Source organism: Puma concolor, chromosome D3 (assembly GCF_028749965.1).
Source record: "Puma concolor isolate L17-30 chromosome D3, mPumCon1.1.hap2, whole genome shotgun sequence".
In the NCBI taxonomy this organism is placed as follows: domain Eukaryota; kingdom Metazoa; phylum Chordata; class Mammalia; order Carnivora; family Felidae; genus Puma; species Puma concolor.
The window spans coordinates 28,185,164-28,207,142 of record NC_141678.1 but is presented as its reverse complement, the minus strand read 5'-3'; the positions used below and the strand labels follow the sequence as shown (position 1 = coordinate 28,207,142).

The following is a 21,979-nucleotide window of genomic DNA, read 5'->3' as shown; positions in this document are numbered from 1 at the left end:
GTGGGTTCAAGCCCCATGTTGGGCTCTGCGCTGACAGTACAGAGCCTGCTTGGGATTCTCTCTCCCTCTCTCTACCCTTCCCCTGCTCATATGCTCCCTCATGCTCTCTCTCTCTCTCTCTCTCTCACAAAGTAAATAAACATTAAAAAAAAAGGCAGCAATACAGAGAAACGATAAATAGCATAAACATCCTCTCCCTTCCCCACTCCCCTCCGGATTCTCTGCAGTCATCATGAAGGAACGACATGGATCTATGGCCCTCAGCCAGGCTCAGTCTCCAGTGGTGATTCCAGGGGAAGCATCTTGTGTGCAAAGATTAGAGTTGTTTGAGCCTCGTGAGTCTTGGGTCTGAGATGCTTACCCGATCTGGGGCCTGGCCAACAGAAGTGGCCTGCCCAACACTGGTGGCTACTGCTACATGGAAAATTAAAGGTGGGAGGTGGTTGTTCCTCTAATAGGGCCATGTTTTATTCTAGTGTTCAGTGTTGTGGAAGAAGCTGATGCCCTCTGATTCCCAGTCCTGGGTGTCCATGCTGAAATTTGCCTCTGGAATGTTTCATCCTTGGCCTGACATTTCCCAATAAGGTGCTTTAGCAGAGCTCTTTTGAGCCATTTTGGGGACATTCAGTACACTCTGTCCATCTGAGTGGTGTGTCCTGGGAGTGTTTTCTCCTTACCTTCCCTGCCTTTGAGCCATCCTTTCTCTAGAGTTTTGGGTAGTCTGATCAGAGACCTCAGATACATTCTTAGATTCTCTTTCATCTTGTCTAGCTCTTTATCTGTTCCACTCTCTGGCCAACATCTGGTCTTTATCTTCTAATCTTTGATTTCTAACAGCTCTTTTTTTGTTATCTAAAGTTCCTTTTTGTTGTAGCATTCTTTTAACTATTAACGAACTGCTTTTCATCAGGCTCCAAATATCAGTATCTGGGGGATTTTCTTTGGAAACATTCACGTTCTGCAGATAAGAGTCTTAGAATTCTCCATCCTGACTAATATATTTCAGCACCTACTCTGTGCCAGGTGTCAGTAAGGCCCTGGTGTCTCTGGGAGAGAACAAATTCCTGTCTTCACAAAGCTTCTTTTCCAGTGGGGGAGGCATCAGGAATGAGCACAGGTCAAGGATGGTTTCAGGTGGAGAGCTGTGTCATATCAGGAAAAATAAAGCAAGGTAAGGGGCTGGACAGGGAATGGGCTGCTTTTATGAAGGTGGCTATGGACACTTGACCTGAATGAGGAAGGAAAGAACCAAGAATATCCCTAGAAGGTACATCCAGTGCAGTGTCCCCAGACACGAGGGCTCTGAGGGAAGAACAGGCAGGCTAGAACTGACGGGAGGGTTTGTCAGTAAAGAGAATGTCGTTGGTCTTGATGAGATGTCAGAACATGTCAGAGCCTCCATTGACATGTTTAATGTATCTATTTAGAATCTGAGTTTGTGAATGCTTTCTATGATATTCACATGAACATGCATAATTTCCCACCGATTTTTTATTTTAAAAAAATTTTTGATGTATACAACAGTTGAAAGGATGGTATAATGAATGCCCATATACCTTTCATATAGATTCAGCAATTTTGCACATTTGTCACATTTTGCCACATTTGCCTTCTTTTATATATATATATGTATATATATGTATATTTTTTCTTTTGCTTAATCATTTGAGAATAAGTTGCAGGGGGACCTAAGTTGCTTGGTCATTTAAACATCTGACTTTTGATTTCAGCTCAAGTCATGATCTTGCAGGTTGTTGGTTCAAGCCCTCATTGGGCTCTGTGCTGACAGTGTGGAGTCTGCTTGGAATTCTGTCTCTCTACTTCTCTCTCTGTCCCCCACCGCCCCCAGGCACATGCATTCTCTCTCTCAAAATAAATAAGCTTTATCTACTTTTTAAAGTGTTTATTTATTTATTTTGAGAGAGAGAGAGAGTGCGAGCATGCATGTATGCGAGCAGGGGAGGGGCAGAAAAAGAGGGAGAAAGAGAATCCAAAGCAGGCTGCACACTGTCAGCAAAGAACCCAATGAGGGGCTCGATCCCACAAACTGTGAGATCATGACCTTAGCTGAAATCAAGAGTTGGATGTTTAACTGACTGAGCCACCCAGATGCCCCTAAATAAATAGACTTTAAAACGCATCTTCAGGGCACCTGGGTGGCTCAGTCGGTTAAGCGTCTGACTTCTGCTCAGGTCATGAACTCGCGGTTTGTTAGTTCGAGCCCCGCATCTGGCTCTGTGCTGACAGCCTGGAGCCTGCTTCGGATTCTGTGTCTCCCTCTCTCTCCCTGCCCCTCCCCTGCTCATGCTCTGTCTCTCAAAAATAAATAAATGTTAAAAAACAAAAACAAAAAAACGCATCTTCTAAGATCATTCTCCTCTATAAATGCAATACCATTATTGTATGTAAGCAATTAACGGTGTCCTCTAATATTCAACCCATATTCAAATTTCACTTGTTCCCCAGAATAGATTTTGCAGCTGCTTTTGTTTCTGAAGTGTCATCCAACCAGGGCTGGCACATTTGCGTTTAGCTATTTCTGTTTGTTTTTTTTTTTTTTTTTTTTTAATAAAGTGATATCTACACCCAACATGGGACTGGAACTTATGACCCTGAGATCAAGAGTCACACGCTTCTCTGACTGAGCCAGCCAGACACCCCTCTTAATTGTCTTTTCACCTAGACCGGGACCCCACTCTTTTTGTTTTTTTCTTTTTTTTTTTTTTTCTGTTTTGTTTTGAATGACATTGGAGGCCAATCCAGTTGTCTAGTATTTATCACTTGTTTGTGGAATACTTTTACTTGCTCCTCTATCCTTGTGTTTTCAGTAATCCAAGTTTAGGGCTACATATTTGATTTTGGTAAGTTAGCCCTCTGAGACTACCTCAACGGTAATTAAATCTTCATGATTTGTAAATATACGTGGATTCAAGATATATTCTCAGAGATATTTTTTTTTTAATTTTTTTTTTTTTTAACGTTTATTTATTTATTTTTGAGACAGAGCATGAACGAGGTAGGGTCAGCGAGAGGGAGACACAGAATCTGAAACAGGCTCCGGGCTCTGAGCTGTCAGCACAGGGGCCCGATGCGGGGCTCGAACTCACGGACCGCGAGATCGTGACCTGAGCCGAAGTCGGCGCTCAACCGACTGAGCCACCCAGGCACCCCAGAAATATTTTTATTAATAAGAGTGTACACTCAAAGAGATTTAGAGACAACAGGCTATAAATATGGAAACGTTACCTTCCTTTACTTCCCTTACTCTTCTCTGTTTATTTGAGTTTCTTATTTATATTCTCTGTGTACATTTAGATCCACCTCATACAATGGTATAAATTTTGCTTCAACAATCAAACATGATTCTATTCTAAAACTCAAGAGGATAAGGAAAGCCTATTGTATTTACCCGTTCTTCCTTCCATCCTGATGTTCCAAGGTTTTTTCTTTTGTCATTTTCTATTTACAGAAAGTCCTTTAACTTTTTTTAGAGGCACTCTGCTGGCAGTAAATTCTCTTAGTATTCCTTTTCCTGAGAATTTCTTGACTTTTCCCTTCATTCCTGAAAGATATTTTCACAGGGTATGGGATTTGGGGTTAACAGCTGTTTTTGGTCAGTGCTTGAAAATGTTATGCTACTTCTGGCCCCTGTGGTTTCTAGTGAGAAATCTGCTGGCATTCATACTGTTTTATCCTATACATAAGATGTCATTTTTCTCTTGCTTTTTTTGAGATTTAAAAAAAAAATGGGGGCTCTAATATTCAGAAGTTTAATTACGATGTGTCTTGGTGTGGATTTCTTTGGGTTTAACCTATTGGGATTCAGTCAGCTTCTTGAATCTGTAGGTTTATATCTCTTGCCAGATTTTGAGCTATATTTCTTTGTTTTCAGGCATTATTTATTCCAGGGTGTTTTCACCCTTTTTTTTTCCTCTCCTTCCAGGGCACCAATGACAGGAAAGTTAGGTCTTTTGTTGTAGGTTCACATGTTACTGTTTGTTTGTTTGTTTGTTTTTCCAGTCCATTTACCCCTCTATTAATCAGACTGGATATTTTCTATCATCCTATCTGCTGGTTCTTTCCTCTGTTCCTCCGTTTTGCTCTTGAGCCCCTCTACTGAGTTTCTATTTCAGTTATTGTAATTTTCAGTTTTAAATTTCATTTTGGTTTTTCTTCATTTTTCTACTTATTTACTAAAGCTTCCTATTTTTTTCTTTTGTTTCAACTGTGTTTTTAATTACTCATTGAAGCATTTTTGTGATGGCTGCTTTAAAAATTTTTGTCAGATAATTCTCACATCTTTGTCATCTTTGCATTAACATTTATGGATTTCCTGTTTTGGTGTTCAATTTGAGATTTTCCTGGCTCTTGGTGTGATGAGTGCTTTTCAAATGAAACCTGGACATTTTTATATTATGTTTTGAGACTCTGGATCTTAATTAAGCCTTCTGTGTTACCTGCTTTCTCTGACATCATTCTGGCAAAGGAGCAGGTGGGCAGCGTGTCTCTTTATAGCCAGGTGGAGATAGAAGTAAAGATTCTCCACTTAACCTCCATTAACCACCAAGAGGAGTGGCTCCTTGTTACCACTGGGCAAGAAAGGTCTAGGCTCACTACTTGGCCTCCTCTGATACCACCCCAGTGAGCATGTTGGGAGATGTTACAAGTGAAAGGTGGAAGTGTTACAGGTGGGAGGTATTCACCAGGGTGGGAGTCTAGGCTTCTACTTCGTCTTTGCCAAGTGGATAGGGGTGGGGCCACAGTTTTTGGTCGTGGTGGCTGGATTAGACCAATTATTGTCTAAAAGTTTTTTGTCTTTCAAGGCTGCTCTTCAGGATCCTTTGGCTTTTGTTGAGGATTTTTTTTCTCTGTGCCTGTTGGGGTTTCCAGGTTGCTGGCTTCTTCAGCTCCAAGTCTAGGATCTATAAGCAAAACAAAACAAAACAAAACAAAACAAAAAAAAACCCAGTGGCTGGTACGTGGAAAGATATTGGTAACATTAGTGCTTAGTGATCTGGCGGGGAAGCCAGTATGAAGTAGCTATGCACTTCTGGATCACACAGTGATGGGGATGATGGAAGGCTGGAGTGGACAGACGGAGCACATGGACAGAGTGTAGCCTGAGCAGGCACTGGGGAAGCATCTGCTTCTGTCCACCATATGGTGTCTGTAGTGCCAGTGGGCTAGAGAGGTCTCAATCATCCCCCACTTCAGTTCTTCTCTTCTCTAGGACCAGGCTGAGCTCAGGACATGGGAATGAATGACCCATGTTTTCCCTCAGGGGTCCATGCCCAGTGGCTTCTGCCTGATCGGAACCTTCTCGGGCTACAGGGGTACATTCCTGGCTTATTTGCTCAACTTTTTTTTTAATGCTTATTTTGAAGGAGAGAGAGATAGCACATGAGCAGGGGAAGGGCCAAGAGAGGGGGACACAGAATCCGAAGCAGTCTCCAGGCTCTGACTACAGAGCCTGATGTGGAGCTCGAACTCACAAGTTCTAAGAACATGACCTGAGCTAGAGTCAGATGCTTAACCAACTGAGCCACCCAGCCTCCCCTATTTGCTCAACCTTTTGTTCTCTTTGTCCCTACATCAGGAGATAGTGGCACAAACCATGAAGAGGAGGCAGCGAAGAGAGTGGGAGGCTCGGAGGTGAGTGTGTACTTTAAGCAGCACCCTGTGCCATGGAGTCTGCAATCCCTCTGGGATACCTATGTTTTCCATGGCGACTGAATACTTTCTTTTTTTTTTTTTTTTTTTTTTTTGCATTTGAGGACAATACATTTAGAGAGAGAGAAAGAGATTGAGAGTGCATGCGACCAGGGGAGGGGCAGAGAGAGGGAGAATTCCAAGCAGGCTCTGTGCTGTCATTGCAGAGCCTGGCGCAGGGCTCAATCTCATGAATCGTGAGATTATGACCTGAGCCAAAATCAAGAGTTGGATGCTTAACCAAATGAGCCACTCAGGAACCCCCAATTCAGTTAGTTTAGAGTCTCTGGGCTGGTGGCTCCAGGAGTGAGCATGTGTTCCCTGTATCGGAGAAGAGCTCTGGATCCCCTCTGTATCATGCTGTGGTCTTACAAGTGGCAGGACTGGGCCCAGAGGTCTTCTGCTCTCTGTTAAGGATAACAGCCCCTTGTCTTTTATTTTTGTTGTTTTTCCAGATATAGTTTTATTTGTAAGTTCTTCCTAAATGAGATAGATGCTAATTGTATAAAAGTTTTCATAGAAAATGTGAATGAGAAGAAAACTGAATTATCTATAATTCCTCTTCATATTGCAAATTAAAAAATTGAAGTGCTCCAGGGGCACCTGGGTGGCTCAGTCGGTAAGCATCTGACTTCAGCTCAGGTCACGATCTCACTGTTCATTTGTTCGAGCCCCACTTTAGGCTCTGTGCTGACAGCTCAGAGTCTGGAACCTGCTTCGAATTCTGTGCCTCTGTCTCTGCCCTTCCTCCACTCATGCGCTGATTCTCTCTCTCTTAAAAGTAAATAAATATTTAAAAAAATTGAAGCACTCTAAAATAAAAAAATGGAAAGATTATTGTAGCTTGAGGTGACCATGCCACAGTGCCGTTGAGTTGAGTATTCGTTACTTGATCCAGTCCCTGAAAGTCTCTGCTGTTCCAACTGAGGGCGTTGTACTTGGCTACTCCCTCATGAAAGGACAATGAAAATATATTTCGGGAAGTGCAATGAAAAGGAAAGTGAATATAATCCCTATTCAATGATTGGAAGAGATTCTGGCTTTGAATCAATCTTCCTGGGGTATCCATACTTGTGTATTTTTTATGTGATCATAACACACACCTAATTTTGCATTGTTTTTACTTAATCTAACCATTTTTGATAGTTCCAACACTTTTATGACTTGCGTTATACTTATATGGCCAATCTCCTTTTCAAACTGGAGGTTACTTCTGGTATTTTGCCATGACAAATAAGGCTGCAATGAACAATTGTGTTTGTGCACATAGTGTTGTCTTGCTTGTTCCTTTGAATTGTTGTCTTAGGATAAAAGTGGGATTCTAAGATTATTCTATGCCATTTTACTTCTTTCATTGCCACAAGACTTTTATGTCAATATTGCTCCCTTTCCTGCATTGCACATGTGCACTCTGAAACAGTCCATAAGCGAATACAAAGAGTACTGTGACTTAATGTGTTTCTTTGATTACTATCAAGTTTTAGCATTTTCCAAATGTTTGTCTTCCTTGTACTGCTTCCTGTTGAAGAACTGCATTTTATGTCATTACAGAAGAGACATCCTCTTTGACTATGAACAGTATGAATATCATGGGACATCGGTATGTACGAATAGGTGTACTTCACCATAAAATTCTGACTCAAGGGTCAGTGACCTAAAACATGAGGAGAAATGAGCATATGTTTTAGAACCACAAAAGCCTGGGGTGCCTGAGTAGCTCAGGTGGTTAGATGTCCAACTTCGGTCCAGATCATGATCTCACGGTCCATGAGTTTGAGCCCCGCGTTGGGCTCTCTGCTGACAGCTCAGAGCCTGGAGCCTGTTTCAGATTCTGTGTCTCACTCGCTCTCTGCCCCTCTCCCGTTCATGCTCTCTCTCTGTCTCAAAAATAAACGTTAAAAAAAAATTTTTTTTAGAACCATAAAAGCCTGATTTGAATCTGAGCCTCACAACTTCTGCTGTGTGACCTAGGGCATGTGGGGTAGCCTCTCTGAGACTTAAACTTTTGCTCCTCCATAAAAGGAAGAGAACAGCCCTCATTTCAGAGGCAGTTGTTAGGATGATCCTGCACACCCAATAGGTGCCCAAAGGACAACAGCTATTATTTTTGTTCACCATCAAAAATACAGAACAAGTCTGTTTATAATTACCGAGGCCCATCACTGCATGTGTTATGGAACAGAATTTCACATGGAAAACCTACTGTGTTGACTGTGGCAGGGATTTTTTTGCTTTGTTTTGTTTAATTAAAAAAAAATTTTTTTTTTAAGTTTGTTTACTTATTTTGAGAGAAAGCATGTACAAGCAGGGGAGGGGCAGAGAGAAGGAGAGAGAATCCTCAGCAGACTCTGCGTCATCAGTGCAGACCTTGATGCGGGGCTTGAACTCATGAACTGTGAGATTTTGACCTGAGCCGAGATCAAGAGTCGGACGCTTAACCAACTGTGCCACCCAGGTGCCCCTGACTCTGGTACTGTTGAGCAGAGCTCAAGGCTGTAAGGATCCCTAGAAAATTAGTTTCCAGTAAAATATGTGTTTGGTGTTAGCATTTGGCCCTGGGGCCTTGAACTCTGAGTGCCATATTTCCAGTATCCCTTTTAGTATCAAGATCTCATTGTCCTTTGAAAGATCATCTTTTTCCCTCTCTGCTCTGCCCCAGCACATGGAAAATTCCAAGCAGTGGGAGGTGGGTGGGGCAGCAGACGCCCAGCTCCCTCCAGATTTGTGAATCATTCCCTTGGAAATCCTCTCTGGTGGGCAGCCCAGCATCGCACAGCCAATGGGACTTTAGAATCTTCTGGTCAGACACTGATACCCCTTGTTGTCTCCTACCAAAACCGAGACTATGCTCACAGGGAGTTAGTTGCTTCTGTCTGCAGACAGCCCTGTTAGAAAGATCTTCCTCACAGAGGTCCTGAAGCACCCTTCCTCTTTAACGACCAGGTGATGAGAACCAAGGCCCTTCTTCATCCAGCCTTCCTGAGAATGTGTGTAAGCCTGCCAGCCAGCCAGGAGGAGCGTGTGGACAAAGGTCCCTAACCTCCTGGCTTCATTGCCTCCCCAGGTATCACTGAGGGACCCAGTGAGATGTGTAGAGGCACTAGCACAGTGCTGTACTCAGGTGTTCTCCCTTGCATGATGAAGTATGTACATAGAAATGACTAGTTAACAGAGGAGACCATGCAGATGACTTGAGGTCCTCTGTCTTCCTCCCTTGGTTTGGCCTGGAATCCACCAATGCTTCCTTCCCTAGTTGGGAAAACCTTCAATCTGCAGGGGCTTGGCTGGGATCCTGGACAACCCAGCCCTGGTGCACACCCTGCCTAGGAGCACAGCTGCCTTGGACCTCAGGCTTCTTTCTTTCTTTCAGTCAGCCATGGTGATGTTTGACCTGGCGTGGATGATGTCAAAGGACTTGAACGACATGCTGTGGTATGTAGGCCCCAGTCAAGACCAGTGCTGTGTGGGGCTTTCTTCTCCAAGTAGCCTTGTCCTTCCACAGTGAGAACAGGGTCTGGAAGAAGACATCACTGTGTGGTCCCCACCAGGAACATTGGACACAACCCCTTTCTGGGAATAGGCATAGCCCTGGCTGTCTTCCTTTGAGGCTTTTGTCTGCATACAAACTCCTAGGGGAAATGTAGGGAGCATTGTTGGGTGCAGAGGGTCAGGGGGTGGGGCCCGAGTGCAACTCTAACCTTCCCACCCTACCACTCAGCCTTGCTGCCTCCTAAGTTCAGGTGACAGTAGGAGTGGGAGATTTGACTATGGCAGCCTTTGTCAGGCAGCTTTGCTTCCCTGGCGTGCTGTGAAATCTGGTACAGGAATAACCCTTAGCCCACCTCTGAGTTTGCTGCACTGGCTGCAAGCAGGAGCACCCAGCACATTGGGGTGCTGTACACAGGTTGGTTTAAAAACTAAACCCAGAGTCTGAGGGAAAAAAATACAGGTCCGGCCTGCTCCACCCCCTCGGTCCTCTGCTCTAGTTCTGATTTTCTCCTCTACGAGATGAGGAGGGGATATTCTTTCCAGGCCTGAGCCCATGGTGGGGATTGTAATGGTCTTTGCTGAATCAGGGTTTTATGACAGCCGGGGGCTGGGGCAGGACCAAAGCCCTGGTTACACCTAGGCCCCAGGGTGCTCTGTCATCACCCTGAGCAGATGCCTACCTGCCATCCTCAGGTTCAGCTCTCTTAGCCTCACCTGCACCCCCTGCTGTGTGCTTGGGGGCACCCTTGACGGCCCACTCACAACAAGTACCTCCAGTTTAGCATTGATGTCAGAATATGCCCCCTTGAAATGCCTCCAGAAAACTCCAGATATAGCACAAGAACAAATACAAAATAATCTGATACAAAATATATGCATGGGAAGGTTGGAAGGAGGAAAGGGTGGGCTTGGGAAGACGCCCCATGGTGGCATGTTTTGAAGAAGACCTTCTGAGAAGGGACTCACTGCACTGACAGATATGGTGGGGTGCTCGAATGCCCTGCCCCCACATGAACCTTCCAGGGCCTCTCCATCTCACTTCTCCCAGCATCTTTGACTATTCTTGGCTCTGGTCCCAGAGGGGGTTATTGAAGGACACTGCCTGGGGACTGACAGAGGGTAATACCTGAGGTCCTGGTTCCTTCTGCCATGGGCTGGCCATGGTCCTTGGGGAGGTCAGGCCAGCTTGGGCCTCCATCATCTCATCCACAAAAGATGAACTTAGAGACAGGACCTTGGAAGGCTCTTATGAGGCCTAAATTCTGTGACTCTATGTCCTGCCATTTCATACCAGGACAACAGACATGGACTTGATGAGGGTCTGTTGTGCTGCAAGCCATATTGCAGAGGGGCAGGTGACATGAGGGGCTTGGGGGTGGAGTGACACACCAGGACCCACCAGCAACTGAGCACCAAGTCTGCTGCAGCTCTGCTCCAGAAAGATGAGGGTGGAGAGTGTTAGGGTCAGCCAGCTCCCAGAGACCACATCAGGCCTGCCATCCTTGCCCTGGGAGCGCTCCCTCCTGTGCACCAAAAGCTCCCACTGCTGTGCTGCTATGCTGCGAGCCCTGAGTTGGCTCCATAACCTTCTACCCTGCAGAGGAGAGACTGTCGGGCGGTGGGCCTGGGCCAGGCCATGCTCCTGTGAGCTTTGTTGCACTCTTCTCTTCCAGGTGGGCCATTGTTGGACTAACGGACCAGTGGGTGCAAGACAAGATCACCCAGTAAGGATGCACTCACTCAGGCTGTCAGAGGTTGGCCTGTGCTGTGGCCATGTGCATGGCCTGGCTGCAGCCCAGTTTTGCAGTGGGAAGATGGGTGGCAGAGCCCTGATGAGGAGGGGGCTGGCCTTAGGCTTGGATCCTTGTCACCGAGGAAGGGCTTAGAACTAGGCCTTGTGTGTATGCTTCATCCACCCTTGGGGAGCCCAGCAGGTGGAGCCAGAGGTGAGAGGAGGGAGCTCAGTATCCTGGCTCTCCGTGTGGTCCTTGCATGGTAGACATGGGGGCTCTGGGAGGAGGAGGTGAGGACCCCAGGAGTCCTACCAGGGAGGGTGGATGTGATCTCAAAGGCAAGGGGAAGGCTGGCAAGGACTGCCAGGAGGGCTGGCATGGAGCCGAATTCTCTTTTGCCCCTTGGTGAGCGGGCTTTAGTGCTCCCCATCACTCCTGATGGAGAGCTGAAGGGCTGCCCCATAATAGAGATACCTGGGAAGCATGGGGTGCCGGCACCCCCTCTCATCCGCATTCTGGTGGCCATCAGGTGAGGACTCTAAGAGAATTGACAGGGACCCCTACCCTAACCCTGTCCAAGAACACTCCTTGTGCAGTTTACAGAGGCCCCAGCACCCCCATTCCCTGCCTCTCCACCCCACTCTGCCCACCTGAGTCGTATGGTGTAGCCTAGGGACCAGGAGGGTTCTGAGTCTCACAGGCATGGATATCTTGCTGGGCCTTCTTCCCCCTTCTCTCTTAAAGATGGCATGCGTTGTGTGCAGCGCCAGGCACTGTCCCTGGCCTATGGCAGCCCCTCACATGAGGCTCCACTGTCACTGTCCTCCTCAGTGGCCATCTGCAGGTGGACCTGGACTGGGGTCTGCCCTCTCCTGCTGTGCTTGAGAGGATCCACACCCTTTGCTGTGGACTACTGTCACTATGTAGTCAGTCCACTTGACTGTGACTGCTGGACAGGGCTCTGGCCTCCTGCAGTGCCTGCCCTCAGGAACCCTCAAATAAGTAAGGGCAGGACAGCTGCCACCCAGAGGAGAGTGCAAGGGGGCAGGGGCTGCGGTCAAAACCCACCCCTCCCAGCTCTGTCTACTCACATGCCCCCTTGGGCCTGGATCCTTGTCGTGGAGGAAGGGCTTAGAACCTAGCTGCCAAGGCCCTGGTGCCACAGCCACATTTGGCTTTGCAGAGGTGGTGGACCTTCCTCATCCTGACAGGAACAGCCTGTATGGTGGGCTAGCCCCTTAGCCTGTGAGGGGGGTCCCCCGAGGGAAGGAGGGAAGCCACGTGGCCTGGCTGCACGTGAGGGAGGAAGGCATCCACCCAGGCGGCTGGCAGTGCTTTCATTCCAGGATGAAGTACGTAACGGACATTGGCATCCTGCAGCGCCATGTGTCTCGGCACAACCACCGGAATGAGGATGAGGAGAACTCCCTCTCTGTGGACTGTACACGGATTTCCTTCGAGTACGAGTATCCTTGTTGTTCAGGCCGGCCAAGCACAGGCAGCACCCCTGCCCTCAGTTTTGCTCAACCACACACCACTTTATCACCTCTGCAAGCCCAGCCCACATCCCCCTGGGGGTGGTGTGGTTGTGGCTGTGAAGTCGCAGGCCTGGATTGTACTGCTGTGTCTACTGTGTACTCAGGCAGGCAGTGGATGAAACAAGAGGCTTTGAGAAAGGGGCCCTGGTGTGCTCTCCAGGCTGGGCAAAGCACCAGGTACTGGGGAGCAGACTCTGTCCTGGCTCTTCTGTATGGCTTTGGCTGCTAAATGCCAGTGCTGTGTTCAGAAGCATCATCTATTTATTTACAGCTCATTGTAGGCCTGGTGTGTTGCAGGGCCTATCTGTGTAGTGCGGGCAGTTTAATGATGAGCGCAGACTCTTGCCAAGCCCGTCAGGAAGCAGTAAGCCAGCATGTGATTACAGAGCACAAATGTTCCATAAGCAGGTGGGGTATTGATGGAGTAACCAGGGGGTTGTTGGGTGGCAATACTCAGGAAAGGCCTTTGGGGGGGGCCACATCCCAGGCTGAGACTCAGACACACGGGGTGGGAGGGAGGACAGCCTGGGCCAAGACCGTGGCTGTGCAAAGGCCCTGAGGAAGGGACTGGAGAGGTGAGTGGAGTCTGAAGGTCAGAGAGCCCAGGGCAGTGGGAGGTTGAGGAGGTTGTTGAGTTCAATTCTTTATGCTTAAAAGGTCCCTGGACTGCTGGTTGCAGGGAGACAGACTGGCAGCCATAGGTATAAGGCAGGGCTGGGGCCTGCTGCTTCAGTGGTAGGTAGTGATGGCAGGAATGATGCTGTCCTATGCCTGCTGGGATGGATGGGGACCAATAAACGTGGATTTGGATAGGTGAGTAGAAGGTCATGTCTAGGAAGAGGTGTTAAATGTGAGGCATCTGAGCTCCCAGGATTGGAGAGCCCACCAGGGCCTGACACAGGATGTCCAGGGATCAGGTCCCAGCCATCAGGCTGGGCAGCACTGAGGACAGAGCCCACCATGTGGTCAGAGCCAAGCCTCAAGGGGAGATGTGTTGGCAGAAATGGTGTCAGGGCACCAGCATGACACTGGGAGGCAGGCAGAACCAGCCTGACATCCTGCTTAGACCCTTGGGACTGGGAAGAAGGGGCACACAATGGGGTGGGGACAGGATCACCCTCACACACAGCCATGCTCACAGCCCCACTGGCAGTAAACTGTGTTTAAGAAGAGGGGGTTTTGTTCAGGGGGTGTCCAGCAGAGAGGCGGGTGTGGGAGAGGGCCAAGCTAGGTGTAGCATGCAGGGAGCAGATGTGATGACAGCATGGACTGCCCTGTGTAGCCATGAGGACTGTCTCTGTCACCACAGTACCTAGACTCTCAGAACCCTTGTTCCTCAGTTTCCCCGTCTGTCCAACAGTGATAATGGTGTGCAGACACCCCCTTATAAGCTCTCCATACGGGTCAAATGAAGCTAAGGAGGTGTAACTGGTTGTGCAGGCAGGCTCTCTGGGGATGGGTAGGGCCGTGCACTGCCCAAGCCACGGGTCACTGCCCAGCCACTGCTTCCTTGACTGGGTCCAGCCTCCGCCTGGCACTCTACCAGCACTGGTCCCTCCATGACAGCCTATGCAACACATGCTACACTGCAGCCAGGTTCAAGCTCTGGTCTGTGCATGGGCAGAAGCGTCTCCAGGAGTTCCTTGCAGACGTGGGGTGAGTGACCGCCTTGGCCCAGAGGCACCCCCACTCCTCCCACCAGGGGAAAGGTCCCTCCCCTTGGTTGTGACCAACATTCAGAGCTGCCTGTTTCTACCTGAAGTGTCTCACTCGGAGACCCCAGAATATTGCCCAAAGGCCTACATATGAAGACCCCTCTCATGAGCACTGGGACTCCTTGTAGGGTGCTCTCAGTCTCACTGGTGCTTGGTGACCTCCATCTGAAGCCAGGTTACTCATGTGACTGGTGCTTGTCATCTTTCTAGCCTCCCCTTGAAACAGGTGAAGCAGAAGTTCCAGTCCATGGACGTCTCCTTGAAGGAGAATTTGCGGGAGATGATCGAAGAGTCTGCAAATAAATTTGGGTAAACACATGTTTTTCGGCATTAAGCTTTGTTCAGGCTTCAGCTTTAACCTAAAATAATGCAAAAACAAGAATACACAAGCAAATATGACCTGTCTAATCTTTCCCAAAGTTTTGAGTTCTCTTTGGTTTAAAAGTAGGTCCAGGTCTAGAGAAGTCCGGGTCCTTACATCCTGGGGCTGAGGTGTAGACCTCTAGGTCAACCTGGTCTATCCCTGACTGGACACAGGAAATAGCTGTGGAAAGGGCCCCCTGAGGCCAGGTTCAGGCGCGCTCTGCCTAGAGGGTCCTGTGGCTGCTTCTAGCATCCTGGGACATGGGAGGGGCTGCACACACATCTCTGCTCTTTCCCCCAACCAATAGGACAGCTTTGGACAAGGCACTCAGTGCCTCAGGTTACAGGGCTATTATGTCAGGTCTTCTCCCCCCCTCCATTCTTGGACCACAGTGGTCTTGCCTTGTGCATTAGCAGGGGCCAGGGAGAGACAGCCGTACATCTGCTGGCCCAGCCTGGCAGTGAGAGCACCCACAACTTGAGAGCACTCCCACATGCACACAGGGATATCAGCCATGTTGCTTGCTCCCATTGCAGGATGAAGGACATGCGCGTGCAGACTTTCAGCATTCACTTCGGGTTCAAGCATAAGTTCCTGGCCAGTGACGTGGTCTTTGCCACCATGTCACTGATGGAGAGTCCCGAGAAGGACGGCTCAGGGACAGATAACTTCATCCAGGCTTTGGACAGTCTCTCCAGGTAGTGGGCCACTATCCCTCATCCTAATACTCTTCAAGGAGGCAAGTCACAGGGACCCCAGGGGCATGGGGGTGACTGTGTCCTGCAGAAAGTAATCGCAGTCCACCAGGGGAGCATGTGACACATTTCCTGTACATCTTCCTCTCAAACCCTTTCCTTCTCCTTTCTTTTTGATTTTTAATCATCGTTTCTTACCTCCTTGACCTCTTCAGTCATTATTTGTGGTGTTTATTCATTCTTGTGAGTTTTTTTCTAGTTTAATCTTCATTTATCAATTATTTGCCTCTTATTTCTAATTTTTTTATTTCATTTCCTGAGATGTCTCATTTTATATTTTGTTTTTAATGTGTCTGAGCTTGCTTTGAAATAGAACATTACAGTGTTGACCTTCTGGGGGCACATCTTTCTAGAGTACTTTTATTATCGATATAGGTATGCTATTCTCCCTATTCCCTTTTTTCTGATAGTAACTTTGAGAGGATTTGACCTTGCTCCTTGTCTGTTTCTCATTTTTTGTGTGTAAATTTAGCTTCCCTGACTTTCAGAGGAGGCATGATTCAGACAGCTTTCTAACTTCAGAGAACTGCCACTTCTGTTGCTGTGCAGTGTTAAAAAATGTAGGGGTCTGCTTTCTGGGGTTTCCTGCCCTGTTCCCTGACATACTTTTTTTAAACAGCTTTACTGAGTTATAATTTGTACACCATATAATCCACCCATTTAAAGTGTACAATTCAGTGGCTTTTAGTATATTTACAAGGTTGTGCAAATATCACCACTACCTAATTTTAGAACATATTCGTTGCATCAGAAAGAAGTCCCCCATTCCCCTTAACCATCACCTCCCAAATCTCCCATCTCTCTGAGCCCTAGGCAACCACTAATCTACTTTCTGTCTTCATAGATTTGCTATTTTGGACACTTCGTATAAACGGGATTGAACAATACATGTCCTTTTATGACTGACTCCTTTCACTTAGACTAGTGTTCTCAAGGTTCATCCATGTTGCAACATGAAGAAATTTCCTTCCTTTTTCTTGCAAATAAGACCCTATGGTATGGATATACCACATTTTATTCATCCATTGATCAGTGGTAGTTTCTACCTTTTGACTGTTATGAATAATGCTGCCATAAATACGCATATATAAGTTGTGTGGACGTGTTTTCATTGCTCTTGCGTATATGCCTGAGGATGGGATTTCTGGGTCGTATGGTAAGTCTGTTTTATCTTTTGAATAATGGGTAGACTGTTTTCCAAAGTGATTATATCATTTTACATTCCATCAGTAGTGTATGAGTTTGAATTTCTCCACACCCACGATGGCCATCCTAGTGTGAAGTGACGTGAAGTGGGATCTCATTGTGGTTTTGATTTGCATTTCCCTCATGGCTAATGATGTTGAGCAGCTTTTCAGTGCTTATTGGCTATTTGTAGATCTCATTTGGAGAGCTGTCTATTCAAGTCCTTTGTCCATTTTTAAATTGTCTTTATTATGGAGCTGTAAGAATTGTTTCCTATATTCTAAATATAAATCCCTTACCAAATACATGATTTGCAAATATTTTCCCCCCATCCTGTGGGTTATCTTTTCACTTTCTTGATACAGTTCTTTGAAGCACAAGGTTTTAATTTCAGTCATATCCAGGTTATCCTTTTTCTTTTGTTTCTTATGTTTTTGATGTCATATCTAAGAAACCACTTCAGAGTTTTATAGTTTTTGCCTTTACATTAGGTGTATGATTCATTTGAGGTTAATTTTTGTGTCTGGTGCAAGGAACAGGTTCAACTTAATCCTTTTGTATGTGTACATCCAAATTGTTCTAATACCATTTGTTGAAAAGACTTCTTTCCCCCCACTGAATCATTTTGGCACCCATGTTGAATATCAGTGAACTGTGAATATGAGAATTTATTTCTAGACTCTCAGTTCTGTCCCATCAATTGGTGTATCTGTCCTTGTGGCAATACCACACGGTTTTGATTACTGTAGCTTTATAGCTAGTTTTGGTTATTCTGTGTTCCTTGAAGTTCCATATGAGTTTTAGGATCAGCTTGTCAGATACTGCAAAGAAGTCATATTGCTTTGAACCTATAGATAAATTTGGGGAGTATTGTTGTCTCAACAATAGGAAGTCTTCCAGTCCATGAACATGGGATGTTTTCCCATTAACTCAGATCCTCTTTAATTTTTTTCAAGAACGTTTTGTATTTTTCAGAGAATAAATTCTTTTTGTACTTCTTTTGTTAAATTTATTCTTTTTTTTAAATGTTTATTTATTTTGAGAGCACATTCACAAGCAGGGGAGGGACAAGAGAGAGGGAGAGAGAGAATCCCAAGCAGGCTCCACACCATCAGCACAGAGCCTAACTTGGGGCTCGATCTCACGAACCTTGAGATCATCACCTGAGCTGAGATCAAGCGTTGGATGCTTAACCGACTGAGCCACCCAGGTTGCCCCTGTTAAATTTATTCCTAAATATTTTATTCTTTTTGACATTATGGTAAATGGACTTGTTTTCTTAATTTTATTTTTGTTTACTGATTGCTATTGCATAGAAATACAGTTGCTTTTTGTATATTTATCTTGTGTCTTGCAACAGTATTGAACTTATATATTAGCTCTAATAGTTTTTTTGTTTGTTTGTTTTTAGTTGTAATAGGTTTTAGTTATTTCTTAGGATTTCCTGTATACAAGATTATGTTATCTGCAAATAGAGATGGTTTTACTTCTTCCTTTCCAACTGCTAGAACCTCCACTACAATCCCAGGTACATTTTTATCTGTATCTTCTTTTTCCTTTTTCATATTGTCTCTGTCTTACTCAATTTTGATTCCATCTTGGCAGTTTCTCCTCAGTGAGGGACCCAGAGTGGAAAGGAGCTCTGGCTGGTCAGAGCTAGACTGCTACGGCCCCCTAGTCTTTACCATGTCCCCTTGCACTTTATCACAGCTCCTGCACTCACCTGCTATTGGACAGGGTAAAACTCTCACTTTGAACCACTGTGCCCCAGTTGCCTGGTGTTTTTAAACATTCTTAGCTCTTGCTGCTTCTCTGCTCCCTCCCACACTAACTCCCAAAGATACACCAGTCTTATGGCCAGTTGGTGGTCTATTCCCCCTGCTTATATTTTGGGGTCTACAGTGTTCCCTTATTCCCTTGTCATGAGAGTCCTAGATTTTTGGTTTTACAATGTGGTTGCTCTATTTTTATCTAGAAATATAAGGAAATCCCAAAACTATAGTATCAACTGTTGATGCCCTCATCCCAGAGTTGATGGAGCAGTTTTAGACATTGTTTACTGACTTCCTGCTATGACAGAATATTTATTCCTCTTTTGTGCTCCTTTCCCTTCCTGTGCCACTGTTTTTAGCTCCTTTGTAACTGTAACATACTTGCATCTTGTTCTATCACCATTGTCTCTTTTCTCCCTACTTTGTAAGAAAAAGATATTAGCATTCTTACTTTTCTCTTCCCTATACCTTCTACTTTGTGAAATCTATGCTTTTATATTTTTAGGGTTAATAACACTTGGTTAGAGAATAGAATGCAAGTCATCTCATCCTTGACTATAGATTTGATTCTAAAAGATGAAAATCAATGTTCCAGAATCACTCGTGTGCAGTGATTATGTTACTTTCTGATGCTGCTCTTTGTTTTTCCTGGAACTCTTAATTGCCTTCTTTATAATATCCAGTTTTTTCCCCAGCTCTACTTCCAGGAGCTATTCCTTGAGTCCCTTTTGTCTAGGAGAGCCTGGGGTTCTGCCTTCTGACACCAGCCTGGACCTGCAGCTCTCTAGGCCTGCTGTTCGCTGCCACCACTGATGTTTGGCACTGACTGTGCCAATCCCAGGCACTGACTCTGCCCTGGGTTGGAGCCAGTGTTTCTTAGGGTCTTTGTCTTTGGTTTTTTCAGCCTTTCATTTTTTTAGAGCATACTTCTCTTTCTTTAAAGAAAGAGCACATAGGAGGTAAATGTTCTGAGTTCTTGCACATCTGACAATATCTTTATTCCACCCTCACCTGGTCCCTGGTATAGCTTGTATACAATTCAAGGTTGAAGGTAATTTCCTGTTAAATGTGGATTTTATTGCTCCCCTGTCTTCTAGCAGCCAGTGGTGCTAATTGAGGTCTGAGCTATCTTAGTTCTTGTTTCTTTATCAATGCCTCATACCCCACCTAAAAAAGCTTGCAGGATTTTTTCTTTTATTTTCAGTGTTTTGTGATTTCATAGTGATGTGTCTTGGGTAGATCTTGCCTCATGGATTGTACTGGGTTCTCAGGCGAGCCCTTTTGATCCAAAGCCCCAGATTTTTCAGCTTGGGAATTCTTTTGTACCATTTATTACTCCTCTCAAACATACATATGTGTTTTTTTTTATTCTTTCTTTCCTGGAATAATGCTCTGTCTGATTTTTGCCTTATGTTTTCCATGTTTGTCTTATTCTTGGTGTTAAGGAAGCTTCTTGACTTTATCCTTTGAGTGAATTTTTTATTTTTTTGCAATCACTTTACTTTCCACAAACACTTTGAGTTTCTGATTGTTCCTTTTTCATGGCATCCTGTTACTGGTTTACAAATATCTTAGTTGCCCAAATTCCTTTGAAGATTTTAATTAGAATTCATTTCAAGTTTTCTTTTGTTCTCCAAATTATCTCTGTTTCATCTAGGGTCACTTTTTCTGGGCATAGGCATTTCTCAAATACCTGGTGGTCCTCATGATCAAGAGGGGGAGCTGTGGAAACCTGGTGAGGCACTGGGTCTTTGGGTATAGCATACAGGCTAGAAGGCATTGCTTCATCTTGGCAGGTCGAGAGCCAATATGACACTTTGAGACCTTTAACTTCTTGGTGCACTTCTCCACAGAGTTCATTTTAATGTATTTAGAGGAGAACCCTCCTTTCGTGGGGGGAAGGGTAATAATCCATCCGTCAGGTGAGGTGTCCCTGATCCTCCTCTTGGACCTTGCCCTGGCCCCTCTGTCAGAGCCCTCTGGACACCTTCCAGGTCCTGCTGGACAGTGTCTTCACTCTGTTGGCTTTCAGTTTCCTGTCTTCTGATGCCCCTCCCACATCTCATGTTTGTCACTGGGTTTATGTATGTTTTATTCCTTCCTTTCATATGAAAGGGAACTCAGGAGGGAAAGAAAGAAACTCTCATCCCCATATACCCTCCCAGGAGCCAAGTGCTCTGTTTGTGACTCTATGCTGAAGCTGTGTGTCTGCCGTGTTACAGGAGTAACCTGGACAAACTCTACCATGGCCTGGAACTCGCCAAGAAGCAGCTGCGAGCCACGCAGCAGACCATCGCCAGCTGCCTCTGCACCAACCTTGTCATCTCCCAGGGGCCCTTCCTCTACTGCTCCCTCATGGAGGTCAGGCTTCCTGTGGACAGCTGAGCACCAGGCCACGCCTGCCAGCAGCCCCGTCTGACTGTCTCTGTGTCCTTCCCCTGCAGGGCACTCCGGACATTGTGCTATTTTCCAAGCCAGCATCCCTGAGCCTGCTCAGCAGACACCTGCTGAAGTCCTTTGTGTGTTCGGTGAGGAACTGGGTGGGTGGGTGCCAGAAGGTAGATGCCCAGAGCAGAACTTGGACTAGGCGTTAGAGGCTGGCCTTGAGGTACTGGTGGCCGTGCACCAGCTGTGGGGTCTGAGGAAAACGCTCACTTTTTCTGAGCTGTGTTTTCCTCAGCTGACCCTTCGGAATCTTCTAGTTCCTAGAAGCTCTGATTTTGTTACTTGGCCATCCTGGTCTCTTGGACAAGTAGGAAGGGACCTCATGGAGAATGTGAGGCTACGGCTTATGTTCAGCTGTGGCAGACCAGAGAGAGATGAAGTTGGTTGTAGCACAGACTTGCTTCCTAGCAAAACTTTGTTTTCTGGGCTGGCTTTCCCTTTTCCATGTGTGGTTCCATCTTTTGTATGGCCTAACAGCCTTCTTTGCCTTGGCCTGGGACACCCACCCCTACCCAGCTAAGATCAGGCTAACACACCCCCTGGGTATGATCACAAAAGGGATGATCCCACACATGTCAACAATCAAAGTCTTACTCTGCTTCCTGTATGACAGTTTACACTGGGGGCTACTCTAAACAAAATGTTTAATAGGATGTTGACATTATCTCATACCACTGAACTGACCTATAAAATGATTATCTGAGTATTATGTGAAGACAGTCAAATAATGACAAAAGTTGGACTAGGGACAAAACATGAGCTCTAAAGTTGTCTAAGCTTCTTTTATTATTATTTTTTTAGTGTTTATTTATTTTCGAGAGAGACAGAGTGTGAGTGGGGGCAGGGCAGAGAGAGAGAGAGAGGGAGACACAGAATCTGAAGCAGTCTCCAGGCTCTGAGTTGTCCGTACAGAGCCTGACATGGGGCTCAGACTTCTGTACCACGAGATCATGACCTGAGCCGAAGTTGGACGCTTAACCAACTGAGCCACGCTGATGCCCCTGTCTAGGCTTCTTTTAAATCTCAGCCTCCTTGTTTACCAGTTGTGTGATGTGAGGTCAATTATTTGATCTCTGGCCTCAGTTTCCTCATCTGTAAAAAGGGTGAATGAATATCCGCTTCACAGGACCCATCATTTTTTTTTTTTTTAATTTTTTTTCAACGTTTATTTATTTTTGGGACAGAGAGAGACAGAGCATGAACGGGGGAGGGGCAGAGAGAGAGGGAGACACAGAATCGGAAACAGGCTCCAGGCTCTGAGCCATCAGCCCAGA

At 45.9% G+C, this 21,979-nt stretch overlaps 1 protein-coding gene across 1 annotated transcript in view; it reads left to right on the top strand.

The window, feature by feature from the left end:
- Positions 1–21,979, top strand: part of CDC45 (cell division cycle 45) — a 33,800-nt gene that overhangs the window by 4,419 nt on the left and 7,402 nt on the right. Inside the window, exons 6-15 of the mRNA XM_086682264.1 lie at positions 5,597–5,652; positions 7,261–7,309; positions 9,080–9,141; positions 10,872–10,922; positions 12,278–12,397; positions 13,994–14,125; positions 14,395–14,493; positions 15,085–15,246; positions 20,483–20,621; positions 20,705–20,788. Of these exons, the coding sequence (XP_086538390.1) occupies positions 5,597–5,652; positions 7,261–7,309; positions 9,080–9,141; positions 10,872–10,922; positions 12,278–12,397; positions 13,994–14,125; positions 14,395–14,493; positions 15,085–15,246; positions 20,483–20,621; positions 20,705–20,788 (954 nt within the window). The remainder of the gene's footprint in view (positions 1–5,596; positions 5,653–7,260; positions 7,310–9,079; positions 9,142–10,871; positions 10,923–12,277; positions 12,398–13,993; positions 14,126–14,394; positions 14,494–15,084; positions 15,247–20,482; positions 20,622–20,704; positions 20,789–21,979) is intronic.